General features: G+C 45.6%; 1 protein-coding gene across 2 annotated transcripts in view; it reads right to left on the reverse strand.

Annotated features, from left to right (window-relative positions):
* pik3c2b (phosphatidylinositol-4-phosphate 3-kinase, catalytic subunit type 2 beta) overlaps nucleotides 1-18,665 on the reverse strand; it is a 226,824-nt gene that overhangs the window by 92,324 nt on the left and 115,835 nt on the right. For both annotated transcript variants that reach the window (XM_072480072.1, XM_072480073.1), the window contains exons 12-14: nucleotides 16,791-16,913; nucleotides 15,877-16,044; nucleotides 6,292-6,403 (exon numbers count right to left, since the gene is read on the reverse strand). In XM_072480072.1, coding sequence (XP_072336173.1) covers nucleotides 6,292-6,403; nucleotides 15,877-16,044; nucleotides 16,791-16,913 — 403 coding nt within the window. The remainder of the gene's footprint in view (nucleotides 1-6,291; nucleotides 6,404-15,876; nucleotides 16,045-16,790; nucleotides 16,914-18,665) is intronic.

Here is an 18,665-nt window from a genome sequence, read left to right on the forward strand (position 1 = left end):
CATAGTGGTTAGCACAGTTGCTTAACAGCTCCAGGGTCCCAGGTTCGATTCCCGGCTTGGGTCACTGTCTGTGCGGCGTCTGCACGTTCTCCCCGTGTGTGCGTGGGTGCTCCGGTTTCCTTCCACAGTCAAAAGATGTGGTTAGTTGGATTGACCACGCTAAATTGCCCTTAGTGTTCAAAAAGGTTGGGTGGGGCTACTGGATTACATGGATAGGGTGGAGGTGTGGGCTTGGGTAGGGTGCTCTTTCCAAGGGCCGGTGCAGACCCGATGGGCTGAATGGCCTCCTTTTGCACTGTAAATTCTATGATTCTATGAAAGGGAAACAACATCTACCCTGACAAGCCCCCAGGGAACCCTACATGTCTCAATAAGGTTGCCTCTCATTCTTCCAAACTTCAATGAGTACAGCTCCAACGTACTCAAGCTCTCCTCATAAGAAAATCCCTCCATACCCAGGATCAACCTAGTGAACCTTTTCTGGACTGCCTCCAATGCCAGTATATCTTTCCTGAGATAAGGGGACCAAAACCGTTCACAGTACTCCAGGTGAGGTCCAACTAGTACCTTGTATAGTTTTGGCAGGACTTCCTGATTTTTATACCCCATTCCCTTTGAAATAAAGGCCAACATTCCATTTGCCTTCTCAAAGGCCTGAACTTGCTTGCTAGCTTTTTAGGATTTATTGACGAGGACCCCCAAATTCTTTTGTGTTGCATCTTTCTGTAGTCTTTCTCCATTTAAACAATATTCAACCCCGTTATTCTTCCTACCAAAATGCAAAACTTCATATTTTCCTACTTTATATTCCATCTGCTAATTTTGACTTAACCTGACTATATCCCCTCTTTGTGACATCCTCACCACTTGCTTTCCTACCTATTTTTGTGTCAAACTTGGCAATAGTGCATTCATTTCCTTTGTCCAAGTCGTTAATAGATATCGTAAAGAATTGTAGCCCTGGCACTGATCCCTGGGGCACTCCACTAGTTGCAGATTGCCATCCTGAAAATACTCCTCTTGTCCCAACTCTCCTTCTTCTATTAGTTAGCTAATCCTCTCTCCATGCTATCCATGAGTCCCACCCCAGGACTTGATGGCCAAGAAAGGTGTATTCATATTGCGGCTGAACAGGTTTGAGTGTCAACCTACAGATCCTTCCAACACGCCAATGGCTGGCAGTAAGAGTGGGAAAGATTCCGGGTCAGCCACGCTTAGAATCATAGAATCATAGAAGTTTACAGCATGGAAACAGGCCCTTCGGCCCAACCAGTCCATGCCGCCCAGTTTTTACCATTAAGCTAGTCCCAGTTGCCCGCACTTGGCCCATAACCCTCTATACCCATCTTACCCATGTAACCATCTAAATGCTTTTTGAAAGACACAATTGTACCCGCTTCTACTACTACCTCTGGCAGCCCATTCCAGACACTCACTACCCTCTGAGTGAAGAAATTGCCCCTCTGGGCCCTTCTGAATCTCTCCCCTCTCACCTTAAACCTATGCCCTCTAGTTTTAGACTCCCCTACCTTTGGGAAAAGATGTTGACTATCTACTTGCTTGATGTGGAACTGCGCCCTATCAAGCAACCTGCTCCACAAATCACCAGCTATGGAAACAGATGAAACTCTGCCTTAGTGCACCACTATGCGGGAAGAGAATGGGAATCCTTCATCCAAAACCCTTGGAGTTGATTGCATTTTGGATGTCAATAATTTTGGTTTTCATTTGACACATAAGTTTACATTACGACAGCTTAAGCTTAGGGTAACTTTAGTATGAAGTAAATAAAATGGCTAGAAAAGTAGAATGAATCACTGAATAACAAATACAAGGGGCGGGATTCTCTGTCCAGCCTGGTGCACACTACCCAAGCCCACATCTCCACCCTATCCTCCGTTTCGCTGGCTGGTCAATGGGGTTTCCTATTGTGGGGCAGCCCCAAGCCGTCGGGAAACCCCCGGGCTGCCAGCAAAATGGAAATGAAAATGAAAATGAAAATTTTCCCGGCGGTGGAGAATTCAGCCCAAGGTGCTTGCAACAAGTTTCTTTTTGACATTTTCACCACAAACATCACAAGGTAAGCAATAGAGACAAATAACTAGGCTTCCTGTGCTAAGACCATAAGACCATCAGACATAGGAGCAGAATTAGGCCACTTGGCCCATCGAGTCTGCTCCACCATTCAATCATGGCTGATATTTTCTCATCCCCATTCTCCTGCCTTCTCCCCATAACCCCTGATCCCCTTATTAATCAAGAACCTATCTATCTCTGTCTTAAAGACACTCAGTGAATTGGCCTCCACAGCCTTCTGAGGCAAAGAGTTCCACAGATTCACCACCCTCTGGCTGAAGAAATTCCTCCTCATCTTTGTTTTAAAGGATCGTCCCTTTAATCTGAGGTGGTGTCCTCTGGTTCTAGTTTTTCCTACAAGTGGAAACATCCTCTCCACGTCCATTCTATCCAGGCCTAGCAGTATCTTGTACGTTTCAATAAGATCCCCTCTCATCCTTCTAAACTCCAACGAGTACAGACCCAGAGTCCTCAAACATTCCTCAAGGTCAATGAGGTTAAAACAAATCACAATTTTTGGTTGTGATTGGTTTTGGGGTTTACGGATAAAGGATACGCGACCCGTCTTATTATTAAATAATATTAAAGATATTATTTTGGTGCACACTTCTGGCCTACAAAACCTTACTTCCTCTCTTTCTTTGTTGCACTTTAATGTCAACATTTTCCATGATAAACTCCCATGTCAACATTTCAAATTATCACTATCTGTGCAAACTTGTCATGCTGACCAGTACTGGCGCATTATGGCCGATTCTGTATCTTCTGTATCGTAAACCTCCATTGCCGGCTCCAAACAAACTCTACTCCACTGCTTCCCAAACTGCTTTGAGATATGAGACTTATGATTTACATCCTTAAATTTGAACTGGTATAAAGAAACAAGACTGGATTATGAAGGGAGGACTGAATTCCATCTGCATTCTCTGTCCCCTCACCCTACTTTTTCAGAGGATTACACTTGATCTGGAGTTTCTGAGTGCAATGTGGCAAGAAATCAATCAGTCCTTTGTTAAAATAAGAAGCTTGGATAACCATGATGCGGTTAACACATCTGCCCCATACAAGAATCTGATGCTTATCCGAAACAGAAAACAGTTGTTTGGAAAAATGCCACAGGTTTTCAATATCGTCATTCAGAAGCCAAGAAAATCGCTAAGGCCTTGCTTCCACCAGAAATCCTCAGTGTTTTTGTGACAAATTATAAATCATATACTTTGTTCCACTTCAAAAACAGGATTTTTTGCAACCATATGTTTCGCTATTTTCGGGAGCATTGGAAGAATGCATCAATGATCCTCTGCCTGCAACAGGGTGTCGGACATAAGCCTTTGTGCGGCGTGTAGTCTCTAGCTGTGCAACACACTGTTAATTTTCCAAAGAACTATGCTCATAAATAAAAAGTACTTTTTTTGGGTGCCAAAATTTTGCTGTAAAGGTTTTACGAGCACAGTGGAAGTGCAGCACTGTAACTCTAACCAGAATACGCAGCAGAGAATAGAAACAATAATGCTCTCCCAGTGGAGATAAAATGATATGCAGCGAGAGTGAATTGTTCCTCACTCAGCTCTAGCATTCAACTTAAAACAATCCTGCCGAGGACAGCTTCTATCCTACCAGTCTCGCTTCCAGCATCAGGAGGTTCTGCCGAATTGGAGGTAGAGCTGAGACGAGAAACTGTTCAGTACCTGTGTGGTTTTGTGGCAGAAACTTTGCTCAGAAAGCTGAGTCTTCAATTTCCACTCCATCTGAGCACATAATATGCATAATGAGTTATCCCTCCTCGATCTCTCGGTACTGGCACTGCTGATTGCCCAATCCCCTTTCAATGCCTCTCCAATGACCTCGCTTGCTTCCACTCCAGGATGTTTGAGCATTCCTTCAATGGCTTCTCTTCCCACTTCAGCACTGTCGCCTTGAGAAGTCAACAAGGATGCATCCTTGCTCCCTCCATCATCTCCAGTCTGCTTCATGTTGCCCTTTTTCATAGACAAGGGGTAAACTTCCACATGTACGTTGCACCCAGCTCTATGTTTCCTTCTCTTTCTTAGGCGGTCCTTTGGGATCAAGGTGACTTGCTTCCACCCGAGTTCGATGGACTCTGAAATGGCTGATAAGTCCAGTGCATGACCTGCAGACTCTGCTACATGTGGGACAGGTGGTGCTTGAAGGGTTGCTTAGATGGGCAGAATGGAGGTTTGTACGCTCCTTCTGACACCTTGACTTCGCCTCTGCACTTTCCCGACAGTCAGTTTCTATGTCCGGTGCCTTCCCAAACAGGTCTAATCCATTTTGGTTGCTTACAGGCCAGGATCTCCATGAGTGGGCAGAGGTGTTTGACCCATTCAGAAGTGTTTGAGGACATCCCTAAACATTTCCACTTTCATCCTGGAATATTCACGCTGTGACTGAGCTCTGGCAATAGGCACATGAGCAACATGCCCTGTCCAGCCGAGTTGGTTTTGAGTGATTAACGCCTCAACGTTGGACAAGTTGGCCTGGGGGAGGATGCTGCTGTTGGATCATTCGTTTGCGACTAGATTTGGATCTACCGCTCCACCTCTTCCCTCAACCTCTCCACCGCCTGTGCTGTCAGACTGCTTTTCCGACATTCAAGTCTTCCTACTGCTAAATACTGCTAAGATGACCAAAGCCATTGTCTTCAGCGACTGCCACAAATTCTGTGACCTTCCCACTAACTCCGTGTGTGAAGCACAGTAGCATTGTGGATAGCACAATTGCTTCACAGCTCCAGGGTCCCAGGTTTGATTCCGGCTTGGGTCACCGTCTGTGCGGAGTCTGCACATCCTCCCCGTGTCTGCGTGGGTTTCCTCCGGGAGCTCCGGTTTCCTCCCACAGTCCAAAGATGTGCAGGTTAGGTGGATTGGCCATGATAAATTGCCCTCAGTGTCCAAAAAAAAGGTTAAGTGGGGTTACTGGGTTACAGGGACAGGGTGGAGGTATGGGCTTAAGTGGGATGCTCTTTACAAGGGCCGGTGAAGTATCGATGGGCCGAATACCTCCTTCTGCACTGTGAATTCTATATGATTCCAGCTCCTCCCTGGCCGCTGTTCGTGCCCGAATCAGATTGCTTACAATCTCAAATTCTGCAGACTTGCGGACCTCATACCTCCTTCACAAACACCGTCTCTAACATTGCTCATCTCCACTCCTACCCCAATGCATCTGTTGTTGAAATGTTCATCCAAGGCTTTACTTCAAGACTCAATTAATCCAATGCTCTGTTACAGCCTCCATTTTCACACCAGCATCCAAAGAGTGCAAATCTGTAACTTGACTGGCTTCGCCTTCCATTTGCTCCACACCTTACTCCCCTCTGCCAAAATGGCTTCCTATTCGACAATTGTTCATATCTACAAAGATAGGCTTATTTTCTATCGACTGCTTCTTTAAACATCTCTCCACTGCCCTCCATCTTCGTTTGTAACAACAATGTCCTGCTTGGCATTCGTAAACCCCAGTTCATCTGTTTGCCATGTCCTATTACACACCAAGTCACGTTCATCCATCACCCGCTTAAGTTTCAATACCGACATGGCCTTGTCTGTCCTCATGTCTGCAGCCTCCTCCAGTCCTACAACACCCCTGCACTGTCCGCTTCTCTCACTCTTTCGCACAGCGACTACCTTATTTTGTCCCACTGTTGGCAGCCAGGCCTTCAGTGATCTAGGTCGCACTCCTGTTGCATTTTCTCTAAACCTCCCTACCTCTGAACCTCACAGTTAACCTGCAGGACCTCCCTTGAACTCCACCTCTGCCAAGCTTTTAGTCATACCTCTTAACTTTGGCTCGATGAATCAGTTTCCCTTATGCCTCTATGCAAAAGTTGCCATATAAATGCAAATGATTGTTGTTGTTTTAAATATTGACATCCTCCTTTCTTCAAACTGCAAGTACATTATACGGTGAATTGTTCTTTTACATAGAATATACAGCACAGTAAGAAGGCCACTTGGTCCAACTACTCTGTGCTCGTGTTTGGATTCCACACGTGTCTGAATTGCCTTTCTGTTGCTGTGTGCTGATTTACTTTTTGAATTAAAATTATTGAAACATGAACAATAAATGTACATACTTGAAAAAGCACACATTAAAATATTGCACCAGGAGGAACTTAGAGACATTTATCAGACAGATTGTTTGCAAGCACTGCGGCTAAGTTCTTGGCCAATTTGCATGTGGGTTTTGTCCTACCTGTAAGATGACGCTGTCTGGCTGAATGAAATTGCAGGCAGTCAATGTGGTGAGGATGGTTCGTTGGCAGGATGGCCATAGTCCAAGCAGCTTTCTACCACATGACAGCACACTGGGGAACAAAGCAAGAAAAACCATAGTTAATAAGATGAAAACCATGTCCGCGTCTACAATAAAAATAAAGTATTGCATTTATATGGGCTTGTTCACAACCTCAATATTGCACTTTACAGCCAATTAAAAGTGCTTTATTTTTTAAAATATGGTCGCGGATGTCATTAAGCATCAGCCATGGCTCAGCACTCTTACTCCAGTCAAGCTCATGCCCAATTCTAGGAACAAAATCTAGGTTGACACTCTCATTGCAGTACAGAGAGAGCGGGAGACTTCAAACTGAGACCCAGTTTGCTCTCCCAGGCAAATGCAACAGATCCAACGTGACCATGTGAAGAGGACATGGCAGTTCCTCATGGTGCCCTGACAAATATCGATCTCTTAACAACCATGACTGAAGCATATTATCTTGTCATTCCCGCTTTGCTGTTTGTGGGAGTTTGCGGTGTGCAAATTGGTTGTTGCACTTCCTGGGCTACAACAGTGACCACCATGCTTCATAAAAATTTAAAAAATCACTGATTGAATAGCAGTTTGGGATGTTCTGAAGTTGCTATAGAAGTCTTTCTTCTGTGAGCATTTATGGATGGGGTGCCAATCGAATGGGCAGATTTTCCCTGGATGATGTTGAGGAGTATCTTAAGTGTTTTGGGGCTGTACTCAACCAGGCAAATGGAGAGTATTCCATCACCCTCCTGACTAGTGCATTGCAGATGGTGGACGGGCGTTGGAGGAGTCAGGAGAAGAGTTACTCTTGAGCTGCTCTTGAGGCCACCATATTTAAATGGCTAGACCAGTTCAGTTTCTGGTCAATGGTAACTGCCCGGATGTTGATAGTAGGGGATTGAGTGATGGTAATGTCATTGAATGTCATGGGAAGATGGTTAGATTCTCTCTTGTTGGAGATGGTCATTGCCCTGCACTTGTGTGATATGAATGTTACTTGCCACTTGCCAGCCCAAGCCTGAATATTGTCCAGGTCCTGTCGCATTTGGAAATGGACTGCTTCATCATCTGAGGAGTTGCGAAAGGTGCTGAACATTTGTGGAATCATCAGGGAATATCTCCCCATTTGATCTTATGGTGGAAGGTGGGATATTGATGAAGCAGCTGAAGATGGTTAGGCCGAGGACACTACACTGAGAAACTCTTGAAGCGATGTCCTGGAGCTGAGAGGATTGACTTCCAATTACCACAACCATCTTCCTTTGTGCTCAGTATGACTGAGGAGAGTTCCCCCCCCCCCCACTCCCCCCCCAAATTCCCATTGACTTGAATGTTGCCAGGGCTCCTTGATGCCGCATTCGGTAAATGCTGCGTTGATGTTGAGGGTTGTCACTCGCACCTCACCGTTGGAGTTCAGCTCTTTTGTCTATGTTTGAACCAAAGCTGTAATGAGATCAGGAGGGGAGTGGCCCTGATGGAACCCAAATTGAGCATCAGTGAACAGGTTATCATTAAGCAATGCCGCTTGATGGCCTCGTCCATCACTTTACTGATGATCGAGAGTGTGTTGGTGTTATGGGCCAGGGTTTAGAGAACCCCAAAGTGCATCATGGCATTCACCTGACCCACAGCTTTTAATAGATTGTGGTATGGGGAGCACAAGGCCCACTCTACAGGTGTGGTAGAGCAGAAATGGAAAGTATTTGTTAAAGCAAAACAATGTTTATTCTATGAACTCAAGTTCACTTGTTTTTAAAACATACAGTGAACATCTTAGCAACCATCAATTCAAATACAATCCCAAAAGAATACAACACTAAGTAATCCTTTAAGCTTTCCTTTTAACATCCATAAGACTTGATACACCTTTTACCAGAAGCACATCAGGTTAAAGCCACTACTGTTATTAGTTTTAAATCACCAGGATCGATTTACAGTCTTTAGGTTACAGAGAGAGACTCTAATACACCTTGTGTCTGTGACTGCAGCTATCCAGTTCTGAAAACGAAACTAAAACACACCCTGCAGCAAACAGCCTAAAACAAAAGTAAAAAGCCGACAGACAGCCCAGCTCCACCCACTCTCTGACATCACTGCAGTAATAAACACACATTTCTTAAAGGTACTCTCACTACAGATATTTATATACACACCCATTTATAAACACCCATTTCTTAAAGGTACTCGCACATGACAGTCGACAATTGACCGGATTAGATTTGTCCTGCTTTGCATGTACCGGACATACCTGGGCAATCTTCCACATCGTCAGGTAGATGCCAGTGTTGTAGATACACCTGAACAGCTTGGCTGGGGGTACAGCAAGTTCTGGGGCACAAGTCTTCACTACTACTGCCAGAATATTGTGAGGGCCCACAGGCTTTGCGGTATCCAGTGCCTGCAGCAGTTTCTTGATATCACTTGGAGTGAATCAAATTGGCAGAAGATTGACATCTGTGATGCTGGGGGCCTCCGGGTGAGGCAGAGATGGATCATCCACTCAGCACTTTTGGCCGAAGCTTATTGCAAATGCTTCAGCCTCATCTTTTGCATTGATTGAAGGAACATAAATCTCCAGGGCCTGCTAATCTTCACCCCAGAGTACATAAGGAAGTGGCTGTAGAAATAGTACATCCATTGCTGGTCATTTTCTTTGGACTTTGGAATCTTTCCTACAGATTGGAGGGCAGCTAACATAACCTCGCTTTTCAAAAATGGAACTATAGACCAGTGAGCCAAACGTCGGTAGTAGGGAAGGTGCTAGAGTCCATTATCAATGATTTCATAGCACAGCATTTGGAAAGCAGTGGTATAATCAGGCAGAGTCAGCATGGATTTACAAAAGGGAAATCATGCTTGACAAATCTACTAGAATCCTTTGAAGATATAACTAGTAGAGTTGACAGGGGAGAACCAGTGGATGTGGTTTATTTAGACTTTCAGAAGGCTTTCGAAAGGGTCTCACATAGCAGATTACTATGTACAGTTAAAACGCATGGGATTGCAGGTAGTGTCTTGAGATGGATAGAAAGCTGATTAGCAGATGGTAATCAAAAAATTGGAATAATTTTTACGATTTTTACGATTGGCAGGCGTCGTGTTATTCACCCTGGGGTAACACGGACTGCAACAGGATGCAGATCAACGGTAAAGCATACACCAAACGTAGGCGTTGGTTCAATACGATTTATTGAACTTCTGTAACAATGCACACAGTTGGTTGTGGGTTGACACTCGACTACTCGAAGTGTACTAACTCAAACTTACTAGACCAGGCTAGCTCTGATCCACGTGTAGAAGGTGTTGACTAATATATACACCCTGACTGTCACTACAGTTGTCACCAGTGGACAGAGGCGGAGTGCTGATGCCTCGTGTGTTTTATAGTTGGAAGCCCCCCTCTGGTGTTCCGTCTGGTGATTGGTTGTGTTCTGTCCTGTATGTTGATTGGCTCACCTGGGTGTCTGTCACCGCCTGTTTTTACCTCATGATGTGCATGGGTGCATATTATGACAGCAGGCAGTGACTAGTGGGATACCCCAGGGATCTGTACTAGGACCCCAGCTGTTCACATTATATATTAATGATCTGGACAATGGAACAATATGTATTATCTCCAAATTTGCAGATGATACAAAGTTGGGTGGGAGGGTGAGCAGGGAGGAGAATGAAGAGATACTTCAGCAGGATTTGGATAGGCCGAGCGAGTGGGCATATGCATGGCAGATGCAGCCTAATCGTGGATAAATGTGAGGTTATCAGCTTTGGTAGCAAAAAGCAGATTATTATTTGAATGGGTGTAAATTGAGAGAGGTGGATACTCAGTAAGACCTTGGTGTCCTGGGTGTATCAGTAACTGAAAGCAAGTGTGCAGGTACAGCACGCAGTGAAGAAGGCAAATGGTATGTTGGCCTTCATAGCGAGACAATTTGAGTACAGGAATAGGGATGTTTTACTGCAATTGTATAGGGCATTGGTGAGGCCACACCTGGAGTATGGTGTGCAGTTTTGGTTTCCTATCTGAGGAAGGACTTCTGATTACGGATTGGTGATTGAGAGGACGAACTAAGGCTGTTTTAAATTAAACCCCATCCTGTCCACAACAGTGTGGACAGTTAGCAGGTCAGAAAACTGGTGGTACACTGTCAAAATTTGGCGAATGAACAACATTTATTGTTCTTTCAGCTTCTCTCACTCAGCCCTTTGACCTTGCTCCACCATTCAATACGATCATGGCTGATCTGATTGTGACCTCAACCCCACATTGCTGCCCATCCCCCATAAGCTTTCCCCCCTCCCTTGGTTACCAAGAATCTATCCAGCTCTGGGTAGCACAAGTGGGTAGCACTGTGGCTTTACAGCGCCCGGGCCCCAGGTTCGATTCCCAGCTTGGGTCACTGTCTGTGCGGAGTCTGCACGTTCCCCCCGTGTCTGCGCGAGTTTCCTCCGGGTGCTCCGGCTTCCTCCCACAGTCCAAAGACCTGCAGGTTAGGCGAATTGGCCATGATAAATTGCCCTTAGTGACCAAAAAAGGTTAGGAGAGGCTATTGGGTTACGGGGATAGGGTGGAAGTGAGGGCTTATGTGGGTTGGTGCAGACTCGATGGGCCGAATGGGCTCCTTCTGCACTGTACGTTCTATGTGTTCTGCCTTAAAAATATTCAAAGATTCTGCGTCCACTGCCTTCTGAGGACCAGAATTCCAGAGACACACACCCCTCTGAGAGAAGAGATTTATCCTCACCTCTGTCTTAAATGAGGGACACCCCATTGTTGAAAAGTGATCCCTAATTCTGGGTTATATAGAAACCAGAACCAAAACAAAGTCAGGACTTAATTTGAAGGAATTCTAACTGTTGTGAGCCCTGATTAAAATGATGTTACTTGAGGACAAGGAGCAACATTATCGGTGTGGTCAACATACAGCAAGAAAGGACAAAGAGACGCTGAAAACACACATCAAATCCGTCAGCATCTGACAGCTTTGACAAAGAGTCATCCAGACTCGAAACGTTGGCTCACTCCTCTCTCCACAGAGGCTGTCAGGCCTGCTGTGATTGCCCAGTATTTTCTGCAGATTCCAGCATCCGCAGTCATTTGCTTTCACCTGACGGAGGAATGAAAGGTTCACTTGAACCTGTCAAACTGAAGCCTGTACTCACTGAAGGGTGCGAATGGAAAGATCAGCCCGTATTTTCACTTTCATATATGTGGGCCGCAAAGCTGCGGGATTTTGAATGCGACTCAGACTGCCAGGATTTTGTTTGCGCCTCCGTGCCGCGCAACAGCCAGACCACTTCGCTGAGCAGTAAAGGAATGGGGGAGGACAGGTTGTCGTGCCACGTCCTCAATCAATCTCATCTGTGGGCAGGTTTAGCTGCAGGGAGACACAGCCGAGCTGTCACAGAAGGGAGGTTCTGGAAAATAAAACCACTCTACTAATTGCTCCGCCATTACTGCAATAGAAACCACCCAATGTCCCTCAGCTGCAGCACCCCACCCCCCCCCCCCCCCCCCCACACCCCCAACTCAACGGGAAGATAGATTTAAAAGGCCACCAAACTGGTATATCGAAAACCCCAGCTCTGCGCCATAAAGAGCAGATTACCCGACGGCCTTGCTGAGTACTGACTCCAATCCAACAGAAGAGGGCACCTTTCGGCAAGCCCAGTCTGAAGACGGGGGCCTAGTGCACTTTGGAGCTAGGCTTAAGTGCAGACAAGAAGGATTACGTTCCCCCTTTGCTAGCCGCAAGCATCCTGGGGGGAGATATATTTTACCCAATTCTGTGTTCTGTTACGAGCAGCTGTGGGCCGAATCCATGAGAAAGGAAACGGCTCGTGGTTGAAAGCAAATTGGGAACATCATTCAAATAGAATCAGGTGCAGTGGTGGCACAAAGCACTGGAATTTTCTCCGCAGCTGATCTGTGTAATCATTACCTGTCTGCATGCTGGATGCAAAGGTGGAATTTTAAAAAAAAAATTTTTTTTCAACCTGCGATCACGCCTCGCCCACAAAACAAACTTAATTATTTTATTTTTTTAAAGTGTCTTGAATTTCTGGACATCTCTAAATTGCTCCTGAGACAGCAGAGCCTCTTTATCTCTCATATCTTTACCAAGACTTTCTTCATTATTTGTGTCACCCTCTAACTCACATTTCTTTCTCAACAGCTTCACGCTAGGCAGCTGCTACTTTGGCCTCAGACTGTGAACTGAGGTGTGGTTTGGATGTGCAATATCCAACTGAGCAAGGAGCCTTCCTGGAATGGCCCATCGTGGAGCGGCGGCAGGAAGGGGAGGGGTTGGTTTAATACTCTCTGCAATATCCAAATTGTGTGATATCAATCTACAGTCACACAACCAGAGTCAGAAACATCTGGTTGTTGAGAGCAGATGGCCGGCTTACCAGAATCACTTCGAAATTGTACGTTCAGCTGTGTCAACTTTAACCAAAAAAAAATGTTAAACTACGATGCTTCAAATCAAAGATAGAAAGGGGCGACACGGTAGCACAGTGGTTAGCACCGTTGCTTCACAGCTCCACGGTCCCAGGTTTGATTCCCGGCTTGGGTCACAGTCTGTGCGGAGTCTGCACGTTCTCCCCGTGTCTGCGTGGGTTTCCCTCCGGGCGCTCCGGTCTCATCCCACAAGTCCCGAAAGACGTGCTTGTTAGGTGAATTGGACATTCTGAATTCTCCCTCCGTGTACCCTAACAGGCGCCGGAGTGTGGTGACTAGGGGATTTTCGCAGTAACTTCACTGCAGTGTTACTGTTAGCCTACTTGTGACAATAAAGGTTATTATTACTAATAAAGTTCGCACAACTGGTCTCAATGGACTCTTGGATTCTTACTGCACAATGTGTCTGTGTGGACAGTGAGCATCCTCTGGAATGTGCTTCTTAAAACTCTATGCTCTCTATTCAATACACCTACCAGGCTTATGACCTGACTATGTTTTTGGAAAATCCTTTGATCACCATTCTTCAGGTAAAGTCCCTGGGATCTCTCTTTTACAGCATTAAAAGCAATAAATCATCGCAAGAAAGCATCCTATCGGGCTGCGTCACAGCCTGGTATGGCAACTGCTCGGCCCGGGACCGCAAGAAACTTCAGTGAGTCGTGAACACCGCCCAGTCCATTACACAAACCCGCCTCCGATCCATTGACTCTGTCTACACCTCCCGCTGCCTTGGGAAAGAGGGCAGCATAATCAAAGACCCCTCCCACCCAGCTTACTCACTCTTCCAACAGACAAAAGTCTGAGAACACGCACAAACAGATTCATAAACAGCTTCTTCCCCGCTGTTACCACACTCCTAAATGACCCTCTTCTGGACTGACCGGATTAATAATACACTCCTGTATGCTTCACCCGGTGCCGGTGTTTATGTAGTTACATTGTGTACCTTGTGTTGCCTATTATGTATTTTCTTTTCAAGTACTAAATGATCTGTTTGAGCTGCTCGCAGAAAAATACTTTTCACTGTACCTCGGTACACGTGACAACAAACAAATCCAAGAACAATCGGATCTAGCTCAGCTGTAACAGCCAAACAGTCTTTCATAGAATTTGCAGTGCAGGAGGCCATTCAGCCCATCGAGCCTGCACCGGCTCTTGGAAAGAGCACCCTACCCAAGGTCAACACCTCCATCCTATCCCCATAACCCAGTAACCCCACCCAACACTAAGGGCAATTTTGGACACTAAGGGCAATTTATCATGGCCAATCCACCTAACCTGCACATCTTTGGACTGTGGGAGGAAACCGGAGCACCCGGAGGAAACCCACGCAGACACGGGGAGAACGTGCAGACTCCGCACAGACAGTGACCCAAGACGGAATCGAACCTGGGACTCTGGAGCTGTGAAGCAATTGTGCTATCCACAATGCTACCGTGCTGCCCTTAGTGCACACTCAGTCAATCTCATCCATGGGGAAAGCTCACTTGAAGTACAGAAACCCAGGACTCTTAAGGAGAGGAGCGAGAAATTTGGCACTGGTAGAAACTACTGCTCATTGTCCTAGAAGTCACCAAACAGTCCAGTATCTGGTGGCGCATGCAGAGAAGTGGTACACAACCAAGATACAATTGCAAAAAAAGTTTTAGAAAACCTCTCTCAAACTAAAGCACCTGATATGGTGGCATGTTCTCCCTGTTCACAAAATCGTTCTAGTTTTTTGTCACTATCTCATTAGAAGTTCCTTCCGCATTTATAATCAAAGTTGCCTATGTTAGCGAGTCACAGTGTAGTTTCAAACTCAGGCTAGTGTTGGCTCTGTATTGTCTCAGTTTGCATTCCCCCAGCTCTCTGAGCCCGTTTAAAGCCTTCCATCGATGTGATCAGACTCCCATGATCTCTTACTCTATAACCCTGCTTTACCCGATGGCTGCAGTTGCTCCCGACTCCCATATACATCACAATTGATTGAATAACAAACTATTCATCATTTTTATTGCCAAAAGTAATTCCCAAACCTGCACATGTGAAAACAGCTGCAAGATATTCCCCTCCCTCTCACAAATGATCGCTTTAATAGAGGTGATTATTTTTGCACCAAGTGTGTTTTCTTTATTGTATCTAATCATAACCTAGTGTGAGAAACACCAGCATTAAAATACGGTCCTTGCTGATTACAAAAGCAATACGATTAGATACACAAAGAAAAATGACTTGAATTGGAGAAGTAAAAATATCCAACAGTGTTTCTCTGCTACTTCTGCCTCTTACTAGGTACATCTGGACAGTTAGTCTTGCATCAATAGTTTGGACTCCCTTGGGGTCACTCCGTCACATGGTGACTAGTCAATACACTCCAAAGGCTCGGAAGTTGCTCAATTTGACGTATATAATTTAACTCTCAATCTCCTCACGCATCGAGAGAGATGACAGATGTCTTATGCTGTGCCTTATGTGGTGTGACACGCCTTACATGTTATAACCAACATAAATAACCTGTGATCCTTCCAGAACAACTTACAAGCTATGCCATTGGCGAGTATCTCCTCGAGGTTGGTCATAGGCCAGAAACATTGCAGGGTCTGTTGCACACGCATGTGGCAACAGTGTCAGGGTCGCAACAGTAATGTTGCAGGTTTAGCAAGTCGGCCAACAATGCCATGTATCAGGGCAGCACAGTGGCGCTGCTGCCTCACAGCGCTGAGGTCCCAGGTCCGATCCAGACTCTGGATCGCTGGCCATGTGGAGTCATGCTAAATTGCCCCTTAATTGGAAAAAAATGAATTGGGTACTCTAGATTTTTTTTTTTTAAAAACAATGCCATGTATCAGCACTGTAGTGGGTTATTAGCAAAGTTTTTTGTGAATACACAAAATAACATGCTATATAATGTCAACAAAAATATATATTACACCCCTAGCAGAATGCAGTCATTCAAAAAAATAGGGTTCATCCACAAGCCCTGAACCCGACATCAAATTGCAGCTCAATTATCCACTCCCTACTGATGTGCGCAGAAACGTGTAGGTAGAACCCTGGTTTATTTGGCACCAAGAACTTACTGCCTGAAGTTGAAGAGGGGCATGGTCACCCATCCCATTGTTTCCGCCGTGCGTCGCTGTTTGCTGCCTTCAGACGAGCTCCCAGGAGGAGGGACGGGAAAGGCATAGAGTGTCAGTGTCAGGAGGGTCTCTCGAGGCAGCTGATTAACATTAATGGGAAAACAGATGCTGGAAGAGACAGAGGAACAAGAGATTAAAAGGATGCTCAAGTAATTATTCCCAACACTTCCGGCTGGCCAACGACAGGGGAGGACAGGACAAGGGTTGGGCAAGGCAGTCACACTGGAGGAATGGCTAAGAGCGGAGTAACAGGGCGGCACGCGGCGTAGTGGTTAGCACCGCAACCTACGGCGCTGAGGACCCGGGTTCGAATCCCGGCCGTGGGTCACTGGTCGTGTGGAGTTTGTACATTCTCCCCGTTGATTTCACTCCCACAACCCCAAAGATGTGCAGGTTAGGTGGACTGGCCACGCTAAATTGCCCTTTAATTGGAAAAAAAATAATTGGGTTCTCTAAATTTATATTTAAAAAAAAGACCAGTAACATTGCGAGGTTGGTGTGGAGAGTGAAGAGTGAAGCAACTAGAAACTATTTCACATCAGCTGTAATGCCACCGACTCCTTCTACACTGCTGGCAGTAATCTCCAGAGCGAACACTGCCAGATTTTCCATGGGTAACACATTGAGGACATTCACTTTGAGAGAGGTACTGGGAGAACTTTTAATGGACCCGGCAAGCACCACAAGACAAATAAGTAAAGGGGGAGATGGAAACAAATAAAGTTAGAAGACAGGTTCATAGAATGTACAGCCATTCAATCCATCTGCTTCATGCAAGCATTTGTACTAAACCAAGAGATTTCTTTTTAGTAAACATACTTTTTCGGTAGGAGAACAAAGTATCATTTACTCACTTCTGGTCCCATATAAGGAGATGGAAGAGGTACTTGTAGACATGAGCTTTCTTGGTCTGTAGCTGACCGCCCAGCTCCTTCCCGCCGTGACTGAGACCACACGACAAATAAAAATCTTCATAACTGATGGGCCAGAGGGGAATGAAGAAAAACAAAATGTATTTTAAACCCACATACAAGATCAGCCACTATCTTCATTCAGCTCCAAGCTTCGACGAGCTGTCGTGTATAACAATTTTGATCAACTACCTTGCTGACCTTTTTTCCCCCAGTAGTCTGCACCTCGGCCTAGTCAAACAGCAGAAGATGCTCTCGAGGTGCATTTGACTGTGAGAAATTTGCTTGATTCAGTAACCTCTGTTATAGTATCCCCCTCTCAGTTTGAAACATAATAATAATAAAAGAAATAGGAGTGGGGACCGGGGGGTGGGGGGGGGGGGGGGTCATTTGACCTTTCGAACTTGTTTTTCATGAATTAAGATCGTGACTGAACGGCTACATCAACTTAATTTTCCTACCCTATCCATCCCCAAACCTAGGATTTCCTTAGCGCCCAAAATGCAGTCAATTTCTATCTTGAATATACTCAGTGAGGAATAGACTATGTGGTAGCGCGGCCCCTTTAAGGGGGCGGCCTTGATGGGCCACGTGGCCGGCTAGGGGCCAATAGTGTGTGAGCATGCGAACCCCGGCCAATGGGAGTTGTACGGGGCCCTGGGCAGTGTGGAGCCGAGATATTAAAACCTGTTATATTGTGTTCCGTGTCTGTTACTTTACTGCCTTTATCTTTCATCAATAAGCCCCTTTGTTAACTATTAGAAGCCTCCTGCGTAGGTCTCAAGCCACCACAGATTGTAAGTGGAGAGAGCGGCAATTAATCCTGCAGGATTACTCACAGTGTAACTCCATATTGCGGCTTTATTTATTTTCTATAGTATCATTTTAAAGGTACAGAAGTGCCATCTTTCAGCAGGATCAGAATTACTCACTGTGCAAGTGAATGGAAATGGACAAGGGCCAATTCAGGGAGATGGAGAGCGAACAAGGATGCTCGTCAACAAAGTGTGGGAGCATAACAGACCCAGTTTAATGCCTGAGCTGGTAGTTTCATGCCTGCAGGTCTTGTCTGTACTTTTCTACTTAATTTATATAGCACCATTTCCACCTAATAAAACACCCAAAGATGCTTCACCGGAGCATTATCAAACATAATTTGACAGCTCCAGGCAGTTGCCAAAACACACTCACACCGCAGTGCTAAACGTGTTGTAAATCAGATAGATTCCTGAAGCCCGTTTTAATGTTATAACTTTGAACGCAAATTGCAAACGGAAGCCAGTAAAATACAAGGGCACCACATAACTGAGATTTCTTGAATCAGTAAGAATTACGTGTAATCTGTTTTCTTTCCCAAAGCAACCAAACTGAAATCACGCTTCTGTTCTTAGAGAGTTAACCCACTTCAGATTGACAAAGATGTTGTGCAGCCGCCTCCGCCCCTCCCCCCTCCATGCATCTATACCTCGAGGGTAGTGTGGGAGCCGGCGAGAGGCAGAAGGACATCTGTCCATTGAAGATGCCTATACAGAAAATGCTTCTCAGCACAGACCAAGCATGTGACAGGTGCTTGGCGACAAGTAGGGGGCGGATTACATCTGGGGCCAAAGGCCAAACAGAGTTTCCCAGGGTACATCATTTATCAGAGCCAATCGTCAATCAGCATACATTAGAGGCACATAATGGCAGAGGTCCCGAGGGGCAGCACAGTTTCTATCAGCCTTTTCTATCACACGGGGCCTTGAGAAGACGGGGGAGAAAAAAGGACACTGTGGGAAGTTTCCCAAGATTGGGACAAACCCCCTCGGCTACTCCAAA

The sequence above is a fragment of the Scyliorhinus torazame genome, chromosome 17 (genome assembly GCF_047496885.1).
Source record: "Scyliorhinus torazame isolate Kashiwa2021f chromosome 17, sScyTor2.1, whole genome shotgun sequence".
Lineage (NCBI taxonomy): Eukaryota > Metazoa > Chordata > Chondrichthyes > Carcharhiniformes > Scyliorhinidae > Scyliorhinus > Scyliorhinus torazame.